The sequence below is a fragment of the Acomys russatus genome, chromosome 14 (genome assembly GCF_903995435.1).
Source record: "Acomys russatus chromosome 14, mAcoRus1.1, whole genome shotgun sequence".
Lineage (NCBI taxonomy): Eukaryota > Metazoa > Chordata > Mammalia > Rodentia > Muridae > Acomys > Acomys russatus.
The window spans coordinates 60,561,853-60,571,694 of NC_067150.1; the positions used below are offsets into that span (position 1 = coordinate 60,561,853).

General features: G+C 46.6%; 1 protein-coding gene across 3 annotated transcripts in view; it reads left to right on the forward strand.

Moving 5' to 3' along the window:
• Positions 1-7,979, forward strand: part of LOC127198672 (nuclear receptor ROR-alpha) — a 195,191-nt gene extending 187,212 nt beyond the window's left edge. For 2 of the 3 annotated variants that reach the window (XM_051156736.1, XM_051156734.1), the window contains exons 6-10: positions 457-589; positions 1,451-1,558; positions 2,904-3,014; positions 4,281-4,393; positions 6,961-7,979. In XM_051156736.1, coding sequence (XP_051012693.1) covers positions 457-589; positions 1,451-1,558; positions 2,904-3,014; positions 4,281-4,393; positions 6,961-7,125 — 630 coding nt within the window. In that variant the 3' untranslated portion in view covers positions 7,126-7,979. The remainder of the gene's footprint in view (positions 1-456; positions 590-1,450; positions 1,559-2,903; positions 3,015-4,280; positions 4,394-6,960) is intronic. The other variant, XM_051156735.1, reaches the window with a different exon arrangement.
• The last annotated feature ends 1,863 nt before the right edge of the window (positions 7,980-9,842 follow it).

Sequence of the window (9,842 nt, forward strand, 5' to 3'; positions counted from 1 at the left end):
AATATAGTTGTGCCCCCTTTTCTTCCCTCCATGCCCAGTAGAACATGGGCAAACTCAAAACTAAAATAAGTTAACTGGTTTGAAAGAAAGAAAGAAAAAGAAATCCTCCTCTTACTGTGGAGCCCAGGGCTACAGCCAGGGTGTACATTGCTCTCCTGGCCTTTGTTAAGCTGTTGGCCCCATGTGTTCGCAACACCCCTGACTTTCTACCCGCCACCTTGTCACCCCCCAGTTGCCTTCAGACTGTAAGCTAGGAATCTGAGGAGGCAGGAAGGATATGGAAGCAGGCTTTTATAACCTAAATAACAGAAACTTTTTTTTTTTTTTGTAATCCTATAATCTTTTTTTAACCCATTTCCAAAGAAAGCTTTTTACAAACTAGGAAGGCAAAGCGCGAAGCTGGCTGCACGGGGGTGCTGCCAGCTGCCTTATGGTAATGTGTTCCCCTTTTCACAGCAGAGAGAGGTGATGTGGCAGTTGTGTGCTATCAAGATTACGGAAGCTATCCAGTATGTGGTGGAGTTTGCCAAACGCATTGATGGATTCATGGAGCTGTGTCAAAATGATCAAATTGTGCTTCTAAAAGCAGGTAGGTGCTCTGCAAGTGAGTCCCAGTGCCGCTCCTGGCCTGTTTTCACCTGCTTGTTAAAGAAATGCTTGCTAAGGAAGGTGTCGAAGCCGTTTCTTCCAGCGACAATAGCTCAGGGTGCGCTTAGCAGAAATTAAACCCCTTTTTATAAAACTGTCTTAAAGGTATGTTCAGGGGGCTCAGGCAACGGCTCTGTGGTTAAGAGCACTTGCCGCTCTTTCAGAGGACTCAGGTTTAATAGCCATCACACACGGACGCTCACCCCCATCCACAGCCACAGGTTTAATAGCCAGCACACACGGATGCTCACCCCCATCCACAGCCACAGTTCCAGGGGATCCAGCACCCTCTCCTGACCACCACAGGCACCAGGCATGTACATGACACACACACATACACGCAAGCAAAACATTCATACACATCAAGTTATTTGTGAGGGGTGTGTGTGTGTGTGTGTGCACGTGTGTGCACATGTGTACATATATTTTTTAAAGGTATGTTCAGAAAGCATCCCTTACCTATTCCTCTGGGAAGAAGGTCACAGTTGGGAATCTTTGCATTCCCAATCCTTACTATCGCCCTCTTCAAGCCCTAACGCTGAGCTGCTGGAAGATGTTTATGAGCTCAGAGAACCGTTCCTCTGCAGGACTGTTTTTAATCAAGGTGCATAAACGCTTCACCCCTGCGATGGGAGTCAGTCATCATCTCTCCTGCCCCCTCGGGCAGAGGGTCGGTGAGCCTGAGAACACACAAGCCACCCTGCACACCGTGCTATGCCGCTGCAGGAAGGCCTCTAGGTTAGCGCCTCAGAAAGGAGCTAAGAGCCGTGGGATGGTGCTAACCAAGTCTTCCTCCACGCAGGCTCCCTGGAGGTGGTGTTTATCAGGATGTGCCGTGCCTTTGATTCTCAGAACAACACCGTGTACTTTGACGGGAAGTATGCTAGCCCTGATGTCTTCAAATCCTTAGGTAAGGAAGCCTCACAGTGTGTGTGTGTGTGTGTGTGTGTGTGTGTGTGTGTGTGTGTGTCTGTAAGTGAGGGCCATGCGCAGGGATCTGGCTGGGTAGAAGCTCTTGCTGCATAAAATGGGGCTGGTTATTTGAAACCAAAGCCAGAGGCTGACGCGCTTCTCTTACTATACGTAGCTATGTGCCACAGAGCAGACAGCAGGGAGCTTTTCCTGCATCATATGCAAGCTCAGGTTCATGTGTAGGTTGGTTATTCAGTGAGTTTCCACATGGCCTTTCAGTCCCCCTTCCAGCTGCAGATAAATCAGATTTGCAAGGAATAAAGTGTTCAAACAATGGAGAGGATACGACTCGTATGCAAAGCGAAGCATAGGTGGAAAGGCCCACCCATCATCCCTGATCTCCCCTACAATAACCATGTATGAAAAGGAAATGTGAACATCAGGGAAAAGTCTAGCAAAGCTAAAGAAAACTGTGGCGCATACGTCATAAATAAATCATCTTGAGTTTCCGCAACTTAAATGGCCAGAGCACTGCCGCTAAGGAGAAACAAACACAACCCAAGATCTGTTGACTGGCTCCTCTTTACACGTGAGCGGCAGAACTTTAGCTGAGGGCGTCACGGCCCGCTGCCACTTACAAGCATTAGCCATCAGGCAGGCCTGGCACAACAGACACAAAGCCTAACCGGCCTCAGGTGGGTTGGCTTATGATCTTAGGGGACTTTCCCATTTCTGCTTGCAATCTGGTGAGTAGTCAATAATCGTTCACCACTGGCGTGGACCTGAGTGCCACGGCCAATAGGCCATCGCAGTTAGCCAATGAGAGCTCTGAGTGACAAGCTGTGTGACCACAAGCACATGATTTATTTCCATTTGCCCAGCCCTGACGGTGGAATGCTAACAATCATGCACTCCTCTAAGGGCCGTTGGAAAAAAAACCCAGGAAACTCAAAGAATGTTGTTGAAGCAGTTATCTGCCTAGGAGTCACACAGCAGATGTTCGTTCTTTCTCATTATTGTAGATGATGATGGGTGGGGGGGTGGGGGGCGGGGGGACCGTGCGTGAGGCGGGGGCAGATCCTGATCGTGGTGGTGGTGATGATGATAGCGGTGATGATACTTTGTGATGATGGTGACAATGATGATGGTGGTACCAGGAGATACTCCTTGTGAAGGTGATGCTAAGCCAATTTCTCTTTTAATTCTTGAAGCTAGTCTGCCAAGAAGTGCTCTTTAACCCCTATCTCGTCTCCAGCTTCCACATCTCTCTTCAGCTTGTTCTGTGTTCTCCTTTCTCCTCTGGTGAGCACCAACACCATAAACTGCCTTTACTCTAATCATAGGTTGTGAAGACTTCATTAGCTTTGTGTTTGAATTTGGGAAGAGTTTGTGTTCTATGCACCTGACTGAAGACGAAATCGCATTATTTTCTGCATTTGTACTGATGTCAGCAGGTAAGAAAACCAAACGAAACTAGAACAGTTTCTGATTTGCCCAGGTAAAGAATGTTTTCGCAAGGCACTGCACTTCGACATGTTATTACAATATTTGAAGGGCTCCCAAGAGCAGTTGCCACCCTTATTATATTTAAAGTTTTCAAAAAATAACACACACACACCACATACCCACTCCACACACACACCACATACCCACCATACACACACCACACACCACACACACACCACACACACACACACACACACACACACACACACACACACACACACACACCTCTTTTCTAAAGACCTTACGGGACTGAAGAGATAGCTCAGTGGGTAAGAGGACTTGCTGTGCAAACCCTGGGTCCAGATCTCAGAACTCACATTAAAGAAACAAAACACACAAATAAAGCCCACAGGGCACAGCCACACACGAGTAAGAGTGAAGTTCAGCACTGATGGCATTTGCTGGCTGCCTGCTGAGCTCCAAGTTCAGTGAAAGACCCTATCCCAAGGGAATACGGTGGAGAGTGACAGAACAGGACAGCCAGTACCTTTCTCTGGCCTCTACACACACACACACACACACACACACACACACACACACACACACACACACACACACACACAGAACTCATGATAAGTAGATAAAAATTTAAAAGTAAGAGCCTTACCCAGCACTAACTCCACATACCAAAACAAAAGACTTCATAGAATAAGGCTGCTCTTCCTAAAGCCAGTTTCTAAGCCCACATGCCTTCGTAAGCACCGCCGTCCACAGTCTGTCTGCACCCACCTAGTTTTCCAAGCAGGTCTGCCTCTTACGGAACAATCCTTTACTTGGAATTCTCACACAAAGACACCTTTAAGTCACCTTGAAATTCTATTGACCGTCTGAGTTGCCCTGGACTTTAAAAAAAAAAAAAAAAAGCAATCTTGCATTTCCAGGAAGGCCAGTGGGACAGGTGGAATAGGGCCTGCCAGGGGAGATTATCAGGAGGGTTTGGGGAGGGTGGGGCACTGTGGGCTCATCTCATTTGAGTTTGGCCCTAGAATTTAGTTCTAGAGGAGCAGCAGCTTTCCCCCAAGATTTAACACCCTGGCCCAGCCGGTAGAGATTGCCTTTGCATCCTGCAGAAGTGAAAAGTCAAAGAGTGAAACTGGTCTCTGAGTCTACACACCAGTGTAGCGCGGTGACCAATGTCTTGGCGAGGAGGAACGTGAGTCTGATGCTGGGTTGGACGAACGGACCAAGTCTCATTTTTTTTTTCCCATGCTTAGATCGCTCCTGGCTTCAGGAAAAGGTAAAAATAGAAAAACTTCAGCAGAAAATTCAGCTAGCCCTTCAACACGTCCTCCAGAAGAACCACCGAGAAGATGGAATCCTAACAAAGGTGAGATCCAGAGGGGCCCAGCCAGCCTGGTCACAGCTACTCTAGGACACTGAGATCCAGAGGGGCCCAGCCGGCCTGGTCACAGCCACCCTCTAGGACACTGAGATCCAGAGGGGCCCAGCCGGCCTGGTCACAGCCACCCTCTAGGACACTGAGATCCAGAGGGGCCCAGCCGGCCTGGTCACAGCAACCCTCTAGGACACTGAGATCCAGAGGGGCCCAGCCGGCCTGGTCACAGCCACCCTCTAGGACACTGAGATCCAGAGGGGCCCAGCCGGCCTGGTCACAGCCACCCTCTAGGACACTGAGATCCAGAGGGGCCCAGCCGGCCTGGTCACAGCCACCCTCTAGCACAGATCTTGCTTACTGATATCTTTATAAGCCACATGGCCAGTGCCATAAAGTATAAGTTTGGCATGGGCTACTAAGTCTCAAAATCCCATTGAGCCAAAACTCATTACTCAGGTTAAACTCCACTTATTCGAATTGATCATGGAGTGTCTCCTGCAATTAATCACCAAGGTGGTGGTAACTGTATGTGTGGCCATGGTACATGTGCATGCAGGTGCTCACAGAGGCCAGCAGAGGCCGTCAGATCCTCTGGAATTGGAAGTTATAGGCAGCTGTGAGCTGGGAAACGAACGCTGGTCTCAGTAAGAGCAGTGTGTGCTCTTGATCCTGGAGCCATTTCCCCAGCACCCCCAAAAGACTTTTTTTAAGACTTATTTATTTATTATTTATACAGTATTCTACCTGCATGTGTGCTAGCAGGCCAGAGAAGAGGGCACCAGATCTCATTATAGATGGTTGTGAGCCACCATGTGGTTGCTGGGAACTGAACTCAGGACCTTTGGAAGAGCAGCCAGTGCTCTAACCACTGAGCCATCTCTCCAGCCTTTAAGGAACTAATCCTCTCAGGATCTTCTTCATGGTCTTTAAACTTAAAGATGATCAACACGCTGTGCTGGGGGAAAGCAAGGAGATCTTTACAGTCAGAAGGAAAACGTCCAAAAATAAATAATAAATAAGAATAAAAGGGCTGATGAAGAGAACTAAATATTCCAATGTCGGCTCTTAAATTCATTACTTTCCAGCAAAGCCTTGTTTCTGTGTTTTATCAGTTTCCTGTTTCTATACTGTATAAAAGCATGAGGCTTCACTTTCGCTAATTGTCTTTAGCAGTTAAAACACATAGTAGAGCTCTTGGTGTCGTTGCTTCTGGTGTTACAGAAGGCTGCCATTGCCGTCCTTGGCACATCTCATGTGCTTTGTTATACAAGAAGGTGATTTGGAGCCACCTTTGTGGCTTAGAGTTCCCACCTAAATTGCTTCTGCCTTCTCCTGATAGTTTGGGAGGTCAGAGTAGGAAAAATCGGGCTTGGTTTTGCTTTTGCGCCTGATTAAAAGCAAGAGGGAAATGGAAGGTCCCTTTCTGCCCAGGTCTGAGGCTGTCATCATCATGAGGGCCGTTACCATAGAGAGGGCCTGGCCCAGACAGAGCTGGTGACGGCATTTGGTAGCAACGGTGACTCTGATCTGAAACCACCAGGCACCTTGCCTTTGTGGTGCAGCAGGGTTCACAAAGCGTCTCTGCAGGTCACTGCACTTACCTTCGGCCACTAGGATCGATGTTCATCTGCTGAGACCCTGAGTGGCTTTAATCTAGAGCCAGCTAGAAAGGTGCCCATAGGATTCGCTCACACAGTCCAGTGAGATGGCTAAAGAGACCCAAAGCACTAGCCAGATGGCCTAAGTTTGACCCCCAGGACCACATGGCGGCAGAAGAGAACTGACTCCCAGAAGCTGCCCTCCAACATAGAGAGACAGAGACACAGAGAGGGAGAGAGAGAAAGAGAGAAAGAGGGAGGGAGAGAGAACATACACAACACTATACACAGAGAGAGAGAGAAATAAATGAAATTTTAAAACTAAAACAAAAGAGTTAGCCAGGCGGTGGTGGCGCACACCTGTAATCCCAGCACTTGGGAGGCAGAGGCAGGCGGATCGCTGTGAGTTTGAGGGCCAGCCTGGTCTACAAAGCGAGTCCAGGATAGCCAAGGCTACACAGAGAAACCTTGTCTCGAAAAACCAAAAGGAAAAAAAAAAGAGTTGACTCACACTGGTTCTGTGTACAGCGTCTGACAGGTGCCCCTCTCTCTAGCGGCAGCGCCCCTGCTAACCAGCACTGCCACTAACCTACCTCTCCATCCACAGATCTCTTCTTCTCCCACAGTAATGGCCCGTGGGGCTCCAGATGGTACAGCCTGGGATAGGGAGGAGTCCAGAAAGTCGCAGGGGCTCTAGCATTAGGGGTGGGGGTGGGACTGGGACTGGGGGCAAATGTGCTTATAAATACCTCCTTGAGTTAAATTATCCATCTTCAAATGTAGTCAGTGCATTCTAACATAGCACCTCCATTTACCTCCCCCCACCCTCACTGGAATCTTAAGCAGCATCAAGTGTGTTTTTACCTTGACAAGCAATGGTGTGGAGATCACCCCGATTCCTTTAGTTTTCACCTTCATGACTGCCCTCCCCTGACACCCTGTGCTTTCTCCTGCTTACAGCTAATATGCAAGGTGTCTACGCTAAGAGCCTTATGTGGACGACACACAGAAAAGCTAATGGCATTTAAAGCAATATACCCAGACATTGTGCGACTCCATTTTCCTCCGTTATACAAGGAATTGTTCACTTCAGAATTCGAGCCAGCAATGCAAATCGATGGGTAAATGTAGCACCCAGGCAGTTCTAGAACATCTGAAGTACAAACATGAAAATAAGAAAGGAAAAAAGAAAAAAGAAAAAAAAAAAAAAAGGAAACAAAACAAAAATGACAACGAAGACAAAAATTAACTGAGACACTTTCTACGGCCCTGCACAGCCCTGGAGCGCCAACACACTGCACAGACATCTTGTGGTGATCGGGGTTCAGGCCCAGAGGGGGAAACAATCAAAACCAATAAAAAGCTGAACTTGTTTTGCCCACGCATATGATTTCCACTATGCCTACAGATGTCTCGGCTTCTAGAGCGGTTGACCTCGGCATATAACAGGAGGAGGGTACTACGATCGGAGGAGCCCCCTTTCCCGCAGCTCACTGCCCACAGACTCTTACGGGCAACAACAGAGTCCAGCGGTAATCGGCGACCCCGGTGTGCATAGCGGGAGTTGCAGCGTTACTTTGCACAGCTTGCTTTTCTGTGTCATGAAGGAAGATTTTTGTTTTTCTCACCGATTACTGCCGGGTCAGCAGGACGGCGTGGAAAGGGAATCCATAGCGCTCGCAACAATAGCATTATAACATATTACACAGGGTAAATGGGCATGAAGACTATATATAGCTAAAGAGATATTGTTTATATATTGTTTTAATTAATATAAAAAGTAGTGAGCTGGCGTAGCTTTTCCTGTTGAATTGATAAGGCACTTTCCGTTTTGCACCTTTTGTTTTCTTTAAATTAAATGCTAGCGTGTTCACTGTCGCCGTGTCGCATGTACACACCAGAAACACAAGTTTAGCTGAGAAGGCTTGGAAGGTACGTCAGGAGGTACTGATGCTGCTGTTTACAAAGAAGCAATTACTTTTTAAAAGACTGGCTGGTCATATCCAGAAATCAACCTGTTGACATTTTTTTTCCTCCACCTGTAAATTTGGAGTTTGGTAGTGGACTGCTCCCCAACTCATGGTTGTTTTGCATGCAGTTAAGGGTGGTGTGTTTATGCTGCGTTGGAGCCGAGGGAGTGTCTGGTGCTGTGGGCTTAAACCGTATGTGCTTTTTTTTTTTTTTTTTTTTTTTTTTTTTTTTTTTTTAAGTTTTTAAGATGCTACCTTTTGGGGGGGAGAGGCTCACTTGACACAATTCAGTAGTCACAGGGACACAGTGTCATCTTGCAATTCTGATGCTTTATAACATATTAACAGCCAGAATATATTTACTGGCTTCTAGCTTTTATTTAGTAGGACCCAAAAGCTCTCTGTGGAGCAGGCACACCCCCCAGGTGAAGCATCCACTGAATGTTTCCTGCTTTTGGCATCAGGAGCCCTAAGAAGTCATCCATCAAGGAGTAAACCTGTCCTAGACTACCTGCCCCAGCTTCCAGAGTACTGCCCCCCCATAGTGGGTAGACGGTGGATGAAGAGGTAGAGAGAGTGTGTTGAACCTCGTCGACTCGACTTCCTCACTAGAAAACTGTGGACTATAATTTATTTTATTAAATATTTAGAAGATAGTTTCGCTTTTGTGTTCAGGTAAAAAGTATTGAGGTCTTCTTGATTAACCTTACATTAAAAATAATAACAACAACAACAACAATCTCCAGTGGGAGGAGAAAGCAGCACTCTGATGCTCACAGGTATGCATGCTGTGAAAACAGGTGCCCTGAGACTAGAGGTAGGATGGTCCAATGGTCAAGAGAGTGTATCACTCTATCAGAGGACCAAAGCCTGGAGCCGAGCAATCCCATCAGGCGACTCACAAAAGCCTGTAACTCCAGCCCCAAGATATCAGTGGCCCCTTCTGGCCTCTGTGGGAATGTGCACACATGGCATGCACACACAGTGAGCAAGAGAGACAGACATTAAAACAACAACAACAACTCCTTAAAAACAAGTGCCCTTTTGAGAATTTAGGAGGCATTTAGGAGCCGACTTTGTTCACAAGATACTGGTCTGGCATCAAAGACTGTATCTATAAGGAAAGAGACCCTCTTCCATGGTACAAATGGGGTGCTTACAATCCCTCAACATCCCTCTGCCTCCTCTGCCACCATGGTCCTTCTAGGCTCTTTTGCCAGCATCTCTGCTCCTGCTGGTGTCCTTCTGATGCGGTCCCAGGGCCAGCTTCCCAGAGCACTTCACAGATTTGTAACTTCGCTGTCTGCCTGCCTTAGTTAAGAGGGACTGAGAGAGTCGGGAGCAGTTAATCTATATACAACAGTGTGGAGGAAGCCTAAGTAACATCTGATTTTTTTTTCCAAAAATATAGTAAGGGTTTGACCATAAACAGGAGAGTGATATTTACGTAAATTTCCTACAAGCATAGAAAATTTTATGTGTTTATATGGAGAGGCTAGCTGTCAGCATATAGTATTTATATTTGGGCAAGAAGGGGTAAATCAAAATTTTATTTAAGCATAGTTCCTTTAAAGATTAATAGTATTTATATCTGAAGAGAGCACAGTTGTGTTATTTATTTGCCCAGGTTTTTTGTTTTTTGTTTTTCCTGATGTTTCTCCTGTGTGAGGGAATGGTGTGAGGTTTGGTTCTTGTTTTTTCTTTTTTTCTTTTTTCTTTCTTTCTTTTTTTTTTTTTTTTTTTTATTTCTTCAGATTCACTAAATTTGGGGATGGTTTTAGTAAAGTTTATTAACTTCTTTTTTAACCAAAGCTTTCTGCATATGACCAGCCTCAGGTGCTAGCGCACTAAAGAGCAACTAAACCTAATCCC